Source organism: Capsicum annuum, chromosome 7 (genome assembly GCF_002878395.1).
Source record: "Capsicum annuum cultivar UCD-10X-F1 chromosome 7, UCD10Xv1.1, whole genome shotgun sequence".
Taxonomy (NCBI): Eukaryota; Viridiplantae; Streptophyta; class Magnoliopsida; order Solanales; family Solanaceae; genus Capsicum; species Capsicum annuum.
The window spans coordinates 21,235,436-21,254,579 of NC_061117.1; the positions used below are offsets into that span (position 1 = coordinate 21,235,436).

At 34.2% G+C, this 19,144-nt stretch overlaps 1 protein-coding gene and 1 non-coding gene across 3 annotated transcripts; one reads left to right on the forward strand and one right to left on the reverse strand.

Annotated features, from left to right (window-relative positions):
- Positions 1 to 459: 459 nt before the first annotated feature.
- On the reverse strand, positions 460 to 9,910 carry LOC107877743 (CCR4-NOT transcription complex subunit 10). 2 transcript variants are annotated; one of them, XM_016724449.2, is made up of 6 exons: positions 9,233 to 9,910; positions 5,924 to 6,010; positions 4,380 to 4,562; positions 4,191 to 4,277; positions 4,047 to 4,118; positions 460 to 2,744 (listed from the first exon to the last, which is right to left on the reverse strand). In XM_016724449.2, exons 1-6 carry the CDS (start codon positions 9,458 to 9,460, stop codon positions 777 to 779), a joined length of 2,625 nt encoding a protein of 874 aa, XP_016579935.1. In that variant the 5' UTR covers positions 9,461 to 9,910; the 3' UTR covers positions 460 to 776. The 2 variants fall into 2 exon arrangements, with proteins under 2 accessions (XP_016579935.1, XP_047249404.1); XM_047393448.1 differs by lacking the exon at positions 5,924 to 6,010 and having other exon boundaries at positions 9,233 to 9,718.
- A 1,891-nt stretch (positions 9,911 to 11,801) lies between these two features.
- Positions 11,802 to 12,015, forward strand: LOC124886341. The gene has a single exon (XR_007043427.1). It is a non-coding gene; the product is annotated as a small nucleolar RNA U3 (small nucleolar RNA).
- Positions 12,016 to 19,144: the final 7,129 nt, after the last annotated feature.

The following is a 19,144-nucleotide window of genomic DNA, read 5'->3' on the forward strand; positions in this document are numbered from 1 at the left end:
TTACATAAACCAAACCTAACCGAATTAATTCGGTTCGATTTTCGGTTCACCTAATTTCATAACCGAAAATCGAAAAAATCAAAATAAAAAAACCAAACCCAAACCGAAGTACCAAACGCCCACCCTTAATTTCTCCTGTCCCAGTCCAAACCCTTCAACAATTGCCCTCATCGTCCATAGACAGACGACAAAAGTAAAAACGTCTGGCTTAATTCCACAAATGGGGTTCGAGGAGGATAGAGTACTATACCAATCTTACCCCTACCTTGAAAGGCAGAGAAGCTATTTCTGATAAATCCTCAGCAAAAAGCCAATAAAAAGTAAATTCAACTTGAAAATTAATACAACTGACCTGCATTAAAACGTTGAATACACACTGAAATTTTCACGATTGGTGAATGTACGATTCTAAAAAGCAAAACCCCTTCCAAACTGCATCTATATAATGAAAGCCATAAGTTGAGGGATTGAAATAAATTTATGAAAGAACTGATAAGTTCACGATTCATCTAGATATCTCTAAAAGGGAACTAGACAGACTAAAGGCTCTCTGCATGAAAAATACATCCCAAAATAATCTTAGCCCCACCAGCCACCCACTATCACTTCCTCAACTCTAAAACTGCAAATCATAAAAATTTGGAAAACGAAAACTTATTCCTGAATTGAGCTATATATATGATACATATACTCTATCAAGGGATTCCTGAACTACTGCTAACTCATAACTGAAAGGTGGGCTGGACAACAACAGTAAAAACCACTGATACAAATCATCACGATGAACCTTTCAAAGTCGAACTGCCTGGTAGGAATCTAATATGACTACATTGTTTCAACTTGGTGATAGCTTCTTCTGCCTTCCCACGCAAAAGATCCACGTATACTGCAGTGAGAATAGCTTCTGGATGTTGAGGTTTCGTTGAAAGTGCTTGTACCACATAATTTTGAGCCTGTTCAATGTCGCCTTGCAAAGCACATGTGGCAGCTAAGTTTGCAAAGAGAATTCCACGGGCCTCTTCTGGCTTAACAAACACAAATGCTTGAGATTCCTCTGATATAAAGGAATTCAAAGCCGCTGATCCAACATTAGTATCTTCAGAATCGAACGTTTTCTCCTGTCTCCACATTTCAGAATCCTCTTCACTGAACGGCAGATCAACAACCTTGCCACCGGATATATACGTTGACAAATGTTCTGCAGCTTCCTTTGGCCGGTTTAGCAAGCATAGAGCTTCAGCTGCATACACATTGCCTAGAAAGATGTATATTCTAGAACATTCTTGGACTTTCAATAGAGATCTTGCAATTGTAACGGCCTTCAATGGATTTCCCAATTCCAGCTCTACAAAAGCCAAATCAGCCAATACAGCTTGCTCAATCATCAGATTCTCTTTTCTACAAGAAGCTTCATACTCACCAATAGAACTCAAGAAGGATGCATTTTGACTGCCCACACCCTTTTGCTCTTTCACCTCCCCGTTTGCACTAACCTGACCTGAAGTTGGCGCATTCAGTGCCTTAGGGTCGGCAGTTGATCCATTCTTACAGTTCATGGTCTTGGATGGTACTGCTTCTCTTGTCTCACTATCCTCCGAACCAGAAGCATGAGGCTGTGTGGATTTGTTACCTTTCGATTCAGAATGGTTCAATAAATGCAACGCATTCAGAAGACACTGACGAGCAAGTGGCACCGATAACTTAGGCTGTCTATCCTTGGTCGCCAAATCTTCCTTACCAGGAAAACTTTCTTGTCCATTTCTTGATATCCCATCTTCCATAACAAGTCGCCTCCATTTTCCTTGCCCAACAACATGAACTTTAACTTCAGACCTGTCAGAAGCCACAACATCATTGGACTTGAGCAGTCCCTGCTCAAGAGCCATTAGACAACATTCTGCAACTCGTAACCATAAAAGAGGCTTATTGTAGAAAACCTGACTAGCCTTATAGAAACAGTTTGCAGCCTGCAATGGTTTCCCACAGGCCAGGTACTGCACACCACAGTTATATGTTATGAGAAGAGACTTATCCTGTGAGATGGTTGAGAGCTTTAAAGGTCGCTCTTTCCATGGAGACGAGCTATTACTCAGAGCCTTGGCAAAAAACACAGAAGAAGTGTGATGTTTGCCAAGTCGATAATATATGCACCCCAGGTTGTTGTAGTACAAGCTAGATATTCCCGTTTCTGCCCGATTACTTGATGCCATCAAGAGCTTGATTGCTTTTCGATGATTTCCACGAGCATATTCAAGCTGGGACTTCAAATAGAGAGCCGTAGAATGATCTTTCCCCCGTGCTGTGTTCATAGCCATCTTAACTTCACGCTTAGCTGCCTTAAGATTCCTGGTGAGGAGAAGAAATTGGACCTTGCTAAGGTGCAGTTTAATCCTCATATCAGCAGTTGAGATAGATTCATCAGTTTGGCTCCTTGTTGAATCATTTGAAGATTTCAAGCCAGACTGTCGTGGTAGGTTCTGCCCACCAATCTCCATGGACGATATTAAATGCAGAGCTTGCTCGTCTTCAAGTCCCTCTTCTGATAATGTCCGAGTCAGAGAACCTTCAGAGGATATCCCAGCAACAGGTGAATCTGGATTAGATGCATCAGGAATAGTAGAATTGCTGGGAAACGAAGCTGATTTCAAAACAGCTGAAGCTGTTGGCAGTGCAGAGTTTCCACTGTCAACTTGACTCAATAAACTACTGCTACAAAAGACCTTCTCCACATAGCTGATCACATCCTGGAAGAAGAATCATAATTCAACTATTTGGAACAAAAAATTGAAAAGAAGTTCGCTACATAAAGTCAAAAGGGAAAAGAAGCAATATAATAGAACTAGAAAACAAACACGAGACTCCAACACTGATTCAACCATCCTACAAAAAAGCAAGGCAAATTTTCAACAATGGAAACAAAAACGAAAAACAACTATCCTTGATAAAAATAGTGATCTTCATTTAGCTATAGAAATGTATAAAAAAGTTCAAGTTTCTGGTTGGTTTCAGATTAATACTTACAATTTTGGTTTCTCCTTTTGGTTTCAGGTTTGAAAAAAATAAAAACCGAAAATAGAGAAAAATGAATTATTACATATACATTCATCAAAGCTTCTCTGCTTAGAGAGAAGTCCTAAAGTAACTTTTCTATAAAACACATTAAATTCTTGGCATATGGTCAGTCAAGGAATCTACTAGCATTAAATATTACCTACATTTTGCTTTAATGATGATGATGTACGTGAAGATTTCTTCATCTTGATTGTTGCATTATGCCTTTATAGGAGATTAGGAGTGTTGCTGACTACCGCATCAAATGTACTACTATCTTATTAATGGTGTTCATTAGTTAATTATTTCAATAATGTGGACTGAATTTAGAAAAGGTATTTAAGAGATTTGACATTATTACTCATTATTAAAATAGTTATTCAAATATGCTACTATATTATTATATTAGATCCATATTATCTTGTATGACACAACCGGAAGAAAAAACAAACCGAAAAGAGAAAAATCGAACCAAACAAAGTTCATTTTAGTTCTGATTGGCGCCATCTTTCAAAAAATCAAAACAGAAAACTGAAAAACCAAATGCAAACACCTAGTTCCACTGAAGTAATCCATCACTGATCATAATTACAAATGCACTCATGACTTAACACCATCACATTTTAATCATTTCATCCAGACTAATTTGAAGATGCATAAGATAGTCCAAGGCAATCCTAGACCTATCAATATGAGAATTTTATGTTTCTGTCTTATCTTCTTGTCTAACCTTAATTGCCACAAGGAAACTAAAGAAATCAAGACTTAACCTCTATGGGTTACACACCTGTTAACTACAATTACAGAATACAAAACCCTCAGGCAATGTAACTAAACTCAAGACCTCCATAGTCATCAATATAATCGTTTCCGTCATAAATTGTTGGAAAGATAATTTCAAATATAGCAAGTAAATCACGATAATGATAAGACAGTATATGAAATCAAAAGATAAAAACTTATGAGAAACAAACAGTTGGGCATGTACGACTTACAGCTGATCTTGCTGCATTTCGAGTAAGTAATGCAACATCCAACAGTAAGAGGCAAATGCGCTTGGCTATTTCCTGTCAGCAAATTCATTAGTCGATGAACAGATTTGAATTTTTAATATTTCAGAATCTGCAGTAATTGTTTACCTCATCTATTGGTTCAATTTTCTGAAACAATCCTTCCAAAATTGAAAATGCCTTTGCATGTTCATGCAAATGAAACCAGCAAACTGCCTGTATAATTCAAATGCATTTATTATTACAAATAAAGGTCCATCAAAGATAATGTCATTTATCTGGAAAAAAACAGCCAAAGCCAGTATCAGCTGAACATACAAGATTGTACATGGTCACCGAGGGGTCAAACCCTTCAGCATAAACAAGTTTGGAACTATGTTGAGAGGATAGCTGCCTTGGCCCACTGTTATTTCCATTAGCTCCTGTCACAGCTTTGGCTCCACCATTATTAGCAGGCTCTGCCTGGTCACCAGCAGCACAAGCAAGCTCGTCGCTTCTTTTCTAAACATTGAAAGCAATGATAATGTATCACAACAGCTATAATACAATATGAATATTTATTCTTTTGGATAAGGTAAAGGTTAATACTACAATAGGAATATTAACAACCAAAGTAGTCAGAAAGGGAAGAAAAGCAGAAGGAAGAACTTAGAAAGAAGAATTTCTGAGCTACTCATACCACACATCCGGAAACAGACTAATTAAGAAAGGGAAGAAAAGTAGAAGGAAGAACTGCGAAAGAACAATTTCTGAGCTACTCTATACCACACATCCTAAAACAGATTAACCAAGTCAAAGGCTCCCCTTTCCTGCCAGATAGCAATCAAGTAAAAGCAGAAAGTTCACATAAAAAGGAAGAGGAAAACCTTTAAACTATTGCCAGAGTCTTATGCTCATCAAAACCTTTGATTAGAAATTGATTTTCATCTATTGCTCTAAACGCTTGTGGTGGCACCTCTCTTCCTTTTTTTAATGTGATTAAAGTAAAAGATAACATAAATCAGAAGGAGAAATTCAGCCTGTAGCTTCTCAATTACGTCAAATCTTTAAAACAAAAACTTCTAAAAAAGAAAATCCCTTTTGAAAGAAAATGAAAAGTAAAAGTTGGTTGATCTTTATATCTTGCTTTGATTTGTATCTCTATGACTGAAGAAGTTGTACAATCTATTTCTATTTTCAGTGCAGTTCTCATCCAGACATATACAAGAATGAATGACAAGAGGCAGACTTATAGTCCCGATGGCCAATTCAACGCAATGAGAACCTTTTTTCACATATTTTCTTCCAAGAAGGTTCTAAAACTCTTTGACCCCCTCCCCCTCTTCTCCTCAAACCAATTTGCCGTGTCTTACCCTGACGCGATTCACAAGGTTCCACAATCAATATTTTACAAAAAGGGAGTCCATCACTTTAAATGTATCAAGGATGGCTCCTTTACCTTCCAAAAGGTTTTTTGACTCATTGGAATGCACTTATGCTAACTTGAGTTATATTCTGAAACATCTTTTTACACTTAATGACTCTCCTAAGCTGGTGGAGGTATGTGCGTATATAAAATGAGCAAAACAAGCATAAACTTCGCTTTGTAAAAACCAAAGCAAGTACATTTTATGCACAGTTGAACTTCTGCAGAACAAACAAGGCCACTCCTTCTGCCAAGGTCATACATCATGAACAGGGTTGCTCTCACAACAGAGAACTTAGAATAGAGCTCTAAGATCAAATCTGACTCTAGGAGCTCACAACATATATAGAATCATTAAACATGCATAACAGCAGCAAACAAGCAGTACCACAACAACGGCATTGATGAACCACAAGATTATTATACCTCCATATTTCAATGATACAGCTCTACGTACCTTTGCATAATTAAGTTCATCCATCAGTTTCTTAGGATGGGAGCAATCATCTTGAAAGTTCAGAGCAATCGCAAGGTTATGTAGAACCTAGCGCATGAGGAGCAAAGAACAACATAAATAAAGCAATTAGAAGTTAAAGTGGAAGCAACAGAACATCATCATCATGAAACCGAGCTACAAGAAATATTAACAAATCAAACGGTTTGATGACTTGGCAGCACCCAAGGATGCGGCCTAGTGGTCAATGAAGTAGGTTGAGAACCATAAGGTCTCAGGTCCAAATCCAGGTAGAGTCAAAAAATACACTAGGTGATTTCTTTCCATCTGTCCTCGCCTTGGTGAAAGGAGTTAATGGGTACCTATTGCGAGTGGTGGTGGCAGGAGGTTGTCTCGTAGAAGTAATCGAGGTGCATGAAAGATGGCCCATATAAACAATCTATATTCATTATGCACTACTCAAAACAACTTGCAAATTCCAATGCTAGCAAATGCGTTGTTCTTATGTCTTGGCTAATGATTCCTAATGCAAGTGCAAGAAAAACAAATAAGTCCCAACTAGTCGATATCATCTACGTAGATCATTGGTTTGATTGTTTTTTGTTCTTAGCTGATATGGCATTTGGAAATAGCCTCTCTAACTTAGGTAGAGACCCCACTTGTGGGATTACACTGGAAATATTGTTTTTGTTGAAGCTAATATCACATGACCTCTCATTTTTTGAGTTGAAATAACTTCATTGCGGTTTTAGGCCTAACCCTGCCCCTTTAAGTACTTTTAATCAAATAAGGCCACACATCCGAACCGATGCATTTGAAGGTTTATGTTGGATATCATTAAACATACACTTACCAATGGACCCATGAGTTCCGAATGAACATCAAATGCTTGACCCACTCAAAGTGAAATTTAAACCAAACATTCTCCAAATTAATCATAACACCACTGAGTATCAGGCAATCGATTAATACAAAACACCTTTCTTCAAAGACCGAGAGCAGATATCTAATCATCCAAACTAAAATCGCCAATAGCATACTAAGTTTAAACCCCAACTATAGCTAAAACTAAAGACCCCTTAAATATCTCGACCGCAGCAAGCCTTGTTCATCCCAACAAGCCAAACCAGCAATTCACATTCCAATGCACATACTACTTATAGTATAAAATGAGTTTAGAGATCTTCAAATGATTACATCCAAATGCCAGTTAAGATATTCCAAAACCAGCTACAACAAATCAACAGATGTATGCCTCAGTTTCACTAAGCTCATTTAACTACCCACCAATCAAAAGATCCTCAATTACCAACCCACCATTTCCCAGAAAAAATCATCACCCACTAGAAAGGACCAGGGGCGAAGAGAGGGGGTTCAACGAGTTCGATGGAAAATTACACCAAAAATACATGGTTAAATGATTTTTTATGTATGTAAATGGTAAATGTTAAACCCCTTTGGCTTCTTCTGGTGTTTACTTCTTCAAATTAGTGAAAATCATGGCCTTGCCAAAATGCAGTCTTCAAGTTCAAATTCGTTTTGAATTGTAATTATTCGAGTTATACTATTACATCATTTATTTGTGTTTTGCTAAGTGATTTATGGTTATCTATAGTATGTGTTTTTCCCATGTGTTAGAGCTCATTTGCACGTGATTTCAAGGAAAATGCAGTTTTGAAGTTCAAAATCAATTCGAATTGTAATTATTCTAGTTATATTTTTACCTAAGTTGCATGGACTCGGGTGCGGGTATCCAACACGGGTGCGGATCTGAGAATCATATTCATCAAAATTTAAATATTAAGATTCGGGGGTGTGATCCGAGTATGGATACGGGTGCAAGGATTCGGCTAAAAAAATCAAATATTATAAATATATAGTTACGAAGATATTCTAAAAATCCACTTTAACTTTTTAAGTTAACTTTTAGTTACTTTTTCAATAGGAGTAATATATAGTATATATTTGTGCACATATACTTTTTTTACTATGTTAAATAATATAATAATTCTTTTTATATTTAAAAATAATATAATTATTAAATCCACCAAATAGATCTGACATCATTCTTCCCAGTTCCCAACCATATCTTTCTCTTTCTTCCCAACGATTCAAATTCCGACGACAACAATTATAATCGTCGGATTTCTCACTTCCATCGACGATAATAATTACAGACGCTGGTCTTTCTCCCTTTCGGCGACGACAACCAACTTTGTTCTTGATGTTGGGTTAACGTCTCCGGATTCATTTGACCGAATCGGAAACGCACCCCGTGCCCACACCAGGTTGCGTAGGGACAGGTTCGGCGGCAAAACCAACGAGTACGTGCAACATAGATTCTTACAACTTTTTATATTTTTGTTTTGTATATAACTTACTAATCGTTATCTGTGCTGTGCGCTTTTCTCGAGTTGCTAATTGAACTAATTGATTTGAGCTCAATTATTGCGCGTGATTTTCGAGTGAAAATGCAGTTTTGAAGTTTAAAATCGGTTTGAATAGTAATTGTTCTAGTTATACTATTAAATCTTTTTACATTTGTGTCGTTGTCTTGAGCCGGGGGTCTATCAGAAACAACCTTTCTACTTCTCCGGAGGTAGTGGTATGGACTACATACATCTTACCCTCCCCAGACCCCACTATGTGGGAATACACTGGGTTTGTTGTTGTTACATTTGTGGTTATCTGTGCTAATTAGCATAACAACGTCATAAGCAAAGGTCTTGCCTACTGCCTCGTAAATTGATGGTGCCTCGAAAATCGCACGTAAATTTGAGCTCAACCCCATCAATAAAAATAACGACACGAAAAAGGGCAAACTATAATAACTATTAATCACTTCTATACTACAACAAGTTGAAAATGTATGAAGATCCAAATCAAAACACAATTTTGAAATCAAAAACTACATTTTCACACGAAAATCAAATGCAAATGAGCTCAAAACTGTCAATTCAAATAACACACGTGCGAATGGCAAACAATATAAGACCGCAAAATCACTCATATACTACCACAAGTTGTAAACGTATAAAAATACAATTCAAACCACAATTTTGAACTCGAAAACTACATTTTCCCTCAAAAATTACTAGCAAATTGAGCTCAAACTCATCAATTCAATTAATAAAAATCACGCGCAAATTCAGCTCCAACTCATCAATTCAATTAACGATACGAGCAAATCCCAAACAAATATATAACCCCAAAATCACTTATATATACACTACAACAACTCGAAAAATGTATAAAAACACACACATCACATACAAAAATCCAAAAAAAAAAAGCGAATACAGATTCACTCACCTTTGGATCGCCTTCCTTTTTCTGCAACAACTGATACAAAACTCTAACACACTCCGCATACTTCCCCGACTGAAAAAGCAACGCCGCCTCCTTCGCAAGTCCTGAATTAACCGTCATCGCTCCGTCATCCTCAGCCACCGCCGCCGCCGCTGCCGTCACCGCCGCCGTCGAAGACGAAACATCCTTAACATCCTTGTTACTCCCTACCGCCATTGACGTCGTATCCATTTCAAATCACACAGATCCCCAAAAAAAACGTAACGATTCCAAAAACCCTCAGTTTTCCGGCGCCGCCGTGAAATTCAAATCTGAATTCCGATAACCAAAACCCTAGGTTTACGTAAGAGAACAGACATATAGATACACGATGTGTATGTATCGATTTGCGATTTTGAGAGAGAGAGAAGAGAGTGATTTTCCCAAATTGGGGAGAAATTCGATAGAGAGAGAAAATCTAGAGAGAGAATAATGGGGACCTTTGTACTACACTTCACTCCATATATATATTATTAGTTTATTACTATGAACAAAAGAAAGTTATGAGGAAAAACTCAAAATGGTCCATTATTTTTTGACTTAAGATTAACATGATCCAACTTTTTTTTCCATGCGCACTACATATAGGTACATATTCTTTGTCAAAATGATGTAGTTATAACCTTTATCTTAATTAATTTGATTGTTCTAAAACACTACGATAGCTTTTATTATGTCTTGAATCTTGAGTTTTATGGATTTGATAGAGTAGCTTTATGAGATGAGTTTTCAATAAATAGATAGGTCAGAAATGTACTATCAAATGAATGAACAGATTTTTTCGTACTTGACTTGTGAATAAACTGGTTAAATTGATAATCAAGTTCAAATGTCAGTACTGTGTCCAGAATTTTAGGAAAGGAAAGTTCCAACAATATTTAACGGGATGGGCATGCTCCTCATTGCTCTGTAATTTATTAGAGTCATACGTTGTTTCGTGCATGGTAATTAGTCTTTTATTTTCTTCCAGCGCTCAAATACTTTCACCCTCCATTTATTGTTTTGCTTAATCTTCTTTTAATTCTTAAGCTTTAATTTATTCAATATTGTTATATTGAACTGTGGAGATAGACTTAAAACATATTTCTGAATAAATGAGCAGTCCTTTCCTTATTTGATTTATCAACAAATTGGTCTAGTTAATAATTAAATTCACGCGTTAGTGTCACGTTCAGGATCTTAAGAAAGAGAAATCTTAAATGATATCGAATGGGATAGTCGTTGCTCTATTGCTCTGTGATTTATGATATTATGCTTTGTTTATGACTAATCCTTCAATTCTTCTGAATGTACGAATTATTCCACCATTCATTGACTATTTATTGGTTGTCGACCTTTCACCATAAGCTGATTTTGTTGTAAGATTTTTTATAAGCAAAAATTTAACGCATGTCAAAATGACTTTGTTACATTCTTGATTTTGAGGCTTAATGAATTATCAATTATACTTTTTAATGCTGAAAAATTTCTACTCTATTTTAGTAATTGTGCAAGTTTCTTGCAATAACCTTCTGCATAACTAGTATTTATGATATTTATAGAAATTTTACTATTCATCATCTTATTCTAATCTACTCAAAACTTATGTAAACAATGTTTCATTTGTCAGTACTATGTTCAGAATTTTAGAAAAGGGGAAGTTCCAATAATATTTAAGGAGTTGGGCATGCCTCTCATTACTTTGTAATTTACTAGAGTCATACTCTGTTTCGTACATGATAGTTAGTTTTACATTTTCTCCGAGTGCTCCAATTCTTCCACCATTTACTGTTTTGCTTAATCATTTTTTAAATTCTTGAGCTTTAATGTATTCAGTATCTTTACATTGAAATGTGGATAGTCGTTGCTCTATTGCTTTGTGATTTATGATATCATGCTTTATTTTCGTACCTTGTAGCTAATCTTTCACTTCTTCTGAATGTACGAATTAGTCCACCTCTCATTAACTGTTTGTCGACCTACCATCATAAGATGATTTTGTTATAGGATTGCTTATAATAAAAAATTTAACGCATGCCAAAATGGCTTTGTTACATTCCTGATTTTGAGGCTTAATGAATTATCAATTATATTTTTAATGCTGAAAATTCTCACTCTATTTTAGTAACTAGTTTAGTGCACGTGCTTTGCACGTATGCTTTACGTTAATAAATAAAATTATAAATAAAAAAAAGTAAAATTACTAAAAAATAGCAATTGACACTACAGTAAGTGTTATACAGATTATTTATATATTGATTGAAGAAAATTAATAAATTTGCAAAGACAACAAACATATAATGAGTAATCATTTTTTTAAAATAAAAAACATACTACATACCTTCAAATACGCATGTAATGTGTACGAAGTCTCATTCACGCGGTCAACCTAAATTCCTTCGCCTGAATAGGAATATTGAAGAAACAATCAATAATGACTTATATAAGATTTATTATATATTTGTTGAAAAACGCTTAGTAATCTTACAAAAGATAACATGCATATTAATGAGTTAAAGTAGAAAAAGAAGTACTCATAAAATATTATATCTTGACGACCTTACTTGAACAAGATCTGTCTTATAGGCTCGTACCATTGTATCCTTGAGTTCTAAGGAGACAAGAGACCAAGTTTGGTGGATGAATCGTGGCCATGCGACTAGAGCGTGATTAACAGCCTCCATAGCCTTCGGGTCATGATGTCGTAGATGATCGTCCTCAGCCTGGTCCACTGAGTTAGAGATGGTCTCATGACTTTCTGTCAGACTTTTCAAATCTTTATAAAAAATATAACTAGATGAATTTTCTTTTCACCTCGAATTTCACTTCTTATTACTTTAAAAATGGAAGCACAATTATTAGCTGACTTTGACACATAAATACAGAAGTAAAACACAATGAAGATACACAACTTACAAAAATAAAATCAAGAATGACAGATTCACTAAAATTATATACGTAATCTACAACATATGCCAATTTGTATTCCTAGAAAATTACAAGAAACATAATCAAACAAAAATAAATAATCAAGTTCAATTATAAATTTAAAAATCAAATAACATAATACGGTAATATTAGAGAAAAGTTACATGTCCTTTTTAGGAGTCCTTATTTTTGGCACACTATAATTCTTTTAATTACCTCATAGTATATTTTAGTACTCCTAATTTAAGAAAAAATCTCATATATTATAGGAGTGAATATCATTAAAATAGTTAAATAATAATCGAGAAAAAAAGTAAAAAGACAAATTTATCTATTGCGGAGTGTTTTAATGAAGGACAAAAAGTTCTAATCACTTTTCTAAGAACTTTCACACTTTTTTTTATTGTAGATGTAGATGTAGATGTAGATAGATGTAGATTGTGCAAGTTTATGCAATAACCTTCTGCATAACTAGTATTTATGACATTTATAAAATTTTTACTATTCATCATCTTGTTATAACTAGTATTTATGACATTTATAAATTTTTTACTATTGATCATCTTGTTCTAATCTGTTATAACTAGTATTTATGACATTTATAAATTTTTTACTATTCATCATCTTGTTATAATCTACCTAGAACTTATGTAAACAATGTTTCACGTGTAAGTACTACGTTCAGAATTTTAGGAAAGGGAAAGTTCCAATAATATTTAAGGGGTTGGGTATGCCCCTCATTGCTTTGTGATTTATTAGTCATACTCTGTTTCGTACGTGATAGTTAGTCTTTCATTTCCTCTGAGCGCTCCAATTCTTCCACCATTCATTTACTGTTTTGTATATCGTCTTTTAATTCTTGAGCTTTAATGTATTCAATATTTTTACATTGAAATGTGGAGATAGACTGAAAACATATTTCTGAATAAAATAAACAAGCATTTTCTTACTTTGACTTATCAACAAATTGGTCTAGTTAAATCATGCGTTAGTACTATGTTCAAGATCTTAAGAAAGAGAAAGCTTAAATAATATCTAATTGGATAGTCTTTGCTCCACTGCTATGCAATTTATGATATCATACTTTATTTCGTACCTTGTAGCTAATCTTTTACTTCTTCTGAATGTACGAATTATTCCACCTTTCATTAACTGTTTGTTGGCCTACCATCATAAGATGATTTTGTTGTAGGATTGCTTATAATAAAAAATTTAATGCATGCCAAAACGGCTTTGTTACATTCCTGATTTTGAGGCTTAATGAATTATCAATTATATTTTTAATGTTGAAAAATTCTCACTTTATTTTAGTAACTCGTTTAGTGCATGTGTTTTGCACGTGTGCTTTACGTTAATAAATAAAATTATAAATAAAAAAAATAAAATTACTAAAAAGTAGCAATTGGCATTAAAGTAAGTGTTAATAGATTTATTTATATATTGATTGAAGAAAATTAATAACTTTGCAAAGACAACAAACATATAATGTGTAATCATTTTTTTTTAAGCGAAAAAGGTACAAATATAACTCCAAACTTTAATAAATGGTACAAATATACCCCCCGTCATACTTTGGGTACAAATATACCCTTGCCATTAATAAAAAGATACAAATATAGCCTCCATCATACTTTGGGTAGAAATATACCCTTTTCGTAAATGAAAAGGTACAAATGTACCCTTTTCATTAATGACGGAACACGTGTGAGCATCGTATTGGTTGACCCATTTTAATTTATGTTATCTGTGAATAATTTAATCTATCTTAAATTATAACTCATACCCAATCCAAATAATCCGACCTGACCCGTGTAATAGAGAAGCTTTAAGAGACATATCATACGTCTCTATTCATGCATGTTTCTTTCTTCCACTCTCTCACACTCACAATCTCTCACAACCTAAAAAATCCTAACAAACGCATCGGTTCGATTCATATTTTGATCCATCTATCATCTAGAATTGAGTAGAGACTTGTTTAATATTGTCATGTTGTCTGATATTCTGATAGTAGATTAATATTTTGATACTATTTAATGTTCCTCATGAACAATTGTTTTTTTTCTAATTCATGAACATCGATGAATCAAAAATTATTTCTGATTCATGGTTGTTGTTACCTACTTTAAATTCATTGTTACGTTCACCAACTTCAAAGAGTGAACAAGAAGACAACATTTTAATAACGAAAACATGAGAAAAACTTGTAAAGTTTGGATATTCCCTGGACAAAGGTCCTCATTGTATCACTGGTCGAGTCGGATTATTTGAACCGGGTATGGGTTATAATATAGGATGAATTAAATTATTCATAGATAAAATAAATTAAAAAGGATCAACCAATACGATGTTGACGTGTGTCTCGTCGTTAATGAGAAGGGTATATTTGTATCTTTTCATTAACAACAAGGGTACATTTATACCCAAAGTATGATGGAGGGTATATTTGTACCATTTATTAAAGTTAGAGGCTATATTTGTATCTTTTCATTAACGACAAGGGTATATTTGTACCCAAAATATGACGGAGGTTATATTCGTACCATTTATTAAAGTTCGGGGATATATTTGTACCTTTTCTATTTTTTAAATAAAATACATACCTTCAAATACACATGTAATGTGTATGAAGTCTCATTTACACGTTCAACATAAATTTTCCTTCAGCCGAATAAGAATATTGAAGAATCAATCAATAATGACTTATATAGATTTATTATATACTAGTAAACTGATCCGCGCTTTGCACGATTATGAAAAAAGGTAAAATATTAATAATATTGTTAAATATAATTTATATAATTTAATTTGAAGAAATGTTTAGTAGACTTCTAAAATATGTATAATTGATTTTATAGAGGTAAATGTTTGACCAGTAATTATCAAACTTTTAATAAAGTCAAAAAGTTACAATTTTAAACCAAAAGAAGCTATAAACTTATGACAAACAAAAAATCATATAAAAAAAAATAAAGAGAAATCATAGAGAGAACATATAAAAATATAAATAATGTGACTCATTTTTACAACCTCAACCATCATAAAAAAATAGAAGAAAAAATATGTGAAATTAATGAACAATCTTTTGAGTTTCTGTCGATATCCACTCCAGTAACCGAATATCACTTAATAGTCTTCATCTAATTTTTCGACTGAGCATGAATATAATAAATATAAAAAGCATAAAAACTTAAAAAAATAATGCGACCAATTATAAAAAACCTTACAATGCCTCTATTTAAGGGCTAACAATTAACAATATATAACAAAAGAGATTCGAAGAACAATACTTAACCGCATGCCTATATCTATATAATGGATCTTCGGTGTTAGTGTTTGGATGTATTCAAATTTCTTTGTTTGTTTATATATTTTTTATATGTTAAAATTGAATTCTGAATTTTAGTATTAGTTTGTAATGCTTGATTTTTCAAATCTGAATACTTTATTTCCTAAATTTTCTGTAATTGTATTCAATTTTTTCTATTTGATTCTATATTTTTTAATTTCCAAAAACAAAAATATACATATTTTTAGTTTTATCAAGTATATACATTTTGAATATAAAAAAATAAATAATGCTACATCACTCTTACGACTTTAATCATTAAATTAAAATAAAAAATATGTGAATCAATGTTCAATCTTTATAACTCTTGTCGATATTCACTATCACAAGTTGATCACCACTAAATTGCCTTATGATCTCGAAGGACCACAAGCTAACCCTTTTCTGGTACCTGTAATTGAGCATTGCATAATATACTGTAAAAATGTAGAAAACAACTGGCAAAAACTTGCCATAAGGTTCAAAGCTAAAATACAACTGAATAAAGTATAAAAAAAATATTAAAGCAATTGTCAGAACATCTAGTCTGAAAGCCTCTAAACTGTCTGAATAAGGAGTTGATGGGACAATCCCCCAACTAACTCCGTCTACTAAAATACTGAATCTAGAAATATAATGAAATAATAGAACATCCTCGAATGATGAGGACTTACTACTAAGTCTACTGCTTCTGGATGAATCTAAACTGCTATGGGTGCTCTGGATCTCGTGCTTCTGAACCTATAATATAAAATACCATAACGCAGAAAAATATGCATCAGTATGATGAAATGTACTGGTATGCTAGATGAGGTAAGGCTAAATGCAGGGGTTCATATGGATTAATAATACTGACTAAATAATCTGAGTATACTAAATGAGGATACATGCATGAATGCACAAACTATAACTGAAATTGTAGGAACACTAAATACCGAATTTTAATAACTAGATTTCTGATAACTTAGTCTACTGATATTGATATCTGATTGAATGAGGTTGAGATCAGTCCTATATAGCAGGTGATCTCTGAATATACTGATAAAGAAGACGATTAACTGAATTTGAGATCAGTCCTATCTAGCGAGTGATCTCTGAATCTAATGGTACTTGATACTAATTGTCTATATTTGAGATCAGTCTTATCTAACGGGTGATCTCTGAATCTTTTGGTACTGATACTTCTTGACTAAATCTGAGATTTAGTCCTATCTAGCGGGTGATCTCTAAATCCATTGATAATACTAATGCGTGACTGCATCTAACAGTCCTGAATCCATGCTACTGAGCTGAGTTCTTTTATTGAGACTGATTTTGAAGCTGAGACTATGAGAGGTAGTCATCTAATTGACACGCCCCGAATTTGAACTAGTGAGATCTAACCTGTAACCCTAGTTGGAAGGGTGTCAGTACTGTGCCATGGGTACAGACAACTACTATGGGGTCAGTCCTAATCTAGCGGGTGACCCCTGAGACCAGTCCTGTACTAGCAGGTGATCCCAGAGTATGTCAGTCCTATCTAACAGGTGACATTTCATACCTATGCTGGCTATATAGTTCTGGAACTTGGGGATTGCTTCTAAGGATCTCAGTCCTATCTAGCGGGTGAGCCCCCATCCCTAGGTTTGCTCGGTGCTGAATCCTACTTCCAACCGAAAGACACTGAACTGATTACTAATTCATACTAGGCTTGAATAAACTGTTACTGATCATACTTGTTTGACTGAGCTAAATTGAATTCACTGAGTTCTATTGACTGAAAGAATATTACTGAGTTCTGAATTGACTACTGAACTGAAGTTGGAATGCTACTGATACTGAGATTACTGAGATTTCCTAAGTTCTGTAACTGTTTGAGTTTTACTGAGTTCTGTAACTGACTGAGAGTACTACTAATCATGGTATGACTGAGATTATCATAAAGCTAACACTGGCTCTAGACAAACATCTAATTTATCGGGTATAAATACCCCCAGGACTCTATAACATAAATAATACAAGATAGGACAACTCGTACATAATATGGCAATAGGCTATTATTCATAACACAATCAATGAGGCATCTCTTCAATCACTTGGAAGTCCTAAACATGTAAACGTATAGGGAGTGCATACTATTATCTCATAATTAATTCAATAAGGAATGCACATGAGTAGGAATGCATGCAACATATCATAATTCATTCGCTAAGGCCTTTCAAAAACACTTTGCATGCATTAACTTATACATAATTGGGGATTTCTTGTTAACATGCTATAATGACTCCATTTCCTTCACATAAGCATTTTATCAAATATTTAGGGAGCATACTTTATTCAATATACCTAATTAACATGGTTATATCAATCAACATTTATTTTGAAGGGGGTTTATCATGAACATCACATAAATATCACATACTAGGATCAAAGCTTGGAACTTTGTACACAAAATATAAATTAAAACTCAATAACAACATGAACTTCAATTTCAATTCACATGAATAATGAAAACTCAATATATATAATCTTTGAATGTAGAAAAGGATTCTTGAACTTCTTGGGTGGAAGAAACCCAAAAATCAACATCTAACATACCTTAGTTCTTGATTTTATGAAGATTGACAGTGAAAGTTTCTTGAATTTGGATCGTCAATTGGAAATCCTAAACTTGTTCTCGAGAGAAATTGAGAGAAACCACTATAGTTTGGGCCAAAAATGGCTGATCATGTGTTTTCGAGTTATATAAGAGTGGGGAAAAGACTAAAATAACCCTGGGGTAGAGGCTATTTTAATAATTGAAAAATTGGGTACCGACGCGCTGGTTGACGTGGTGTGTCGATGGCATCGACGCGATACCCGATACATCACGTCATGATCGCGTCGAGCCTCAGTACTTTTGACTCTGGAAGTCTGTAACAATGTTAACCAACGCGATAAGCGATGCAGCATGCCAAGATCATGTTGGTATACTGTTTCGAGACCCCAAACGTGGTCTAAACGAGGTCCAAACAACCCTAAACTTATTCGGAAACCCCTATTGACATTCTGGCTTATGAATTAGCCAAAATATCAACTATCGAAGGTCGGGAAGGTCATGAAATAAATCATCAAAGTTTGAAGTCTTATGAAATGAAGAAGTTCCAACACTTAGCCAAATTTTCTAAGTGTGAAGCTTCCCTTGACATGCTTTAAAGAGTTTTAACGACTAGAAAAATTTATGGGGTCTTACAGTTTGATAGCCTTGAATCACTATTGTAATCTTTTTTTCCCAATCTTGACCTCTCTTGTGAAGATGATCACGAGTACATGCAAGTCCTTAGCTTCTGAAGTAGACGAGGAAGCAAATAATATAAAGAAGATCATAGCCAATGTAATAACAATGATCTAGATGAATCTAACTCTTTCCCTACTTTGTTAATCTACCAGGGTTCCCAAAACCCTAGCTAAAAGAATTAGTCGCTCATAATTACAAAATAATCCAAGGAGTTCAGTAAACAAAGAATATGATTAATCTTATACTAATTGATGAAGAAAACTCAAAGTCTCAAATTAATCAATCAACCAAAAACAAAAAATAAGAGAATAGTATGAGAGCATCAAAGTGCGTAACACTAACTAAAAACATCAAATGAGTATTTATAGAGTGCATAAAAACCCTA

What these genes read in the sequence shown, in the direction of transcription:
- LOC107877743 (XM_016724449.2), bottom strand. Translation starts at nt 9,460, where the DNA reads ATGGATACGACGTCAATGGCGGTAGGGAGTAACAAGGATGTTAAGGAT. An exon ending in AAAAGGAAGGCGATCCAAAG is followed by an intron (nt 6,011 to 9,232) that starts GTGAGTGAATCT and finishes CTCATGCGCTAG; the next exon opens with GTTCTACATAACCTTGCGAT. An exon ending in ATGAACTTAATTATGCAAAG is followed by an intron (nt 4,563 to 5,923) that starts GTACGTAGAGCT and finishes TTCAATGTTTAG; the next exon opens with AAAAGAAGCGACGAGCTTGC.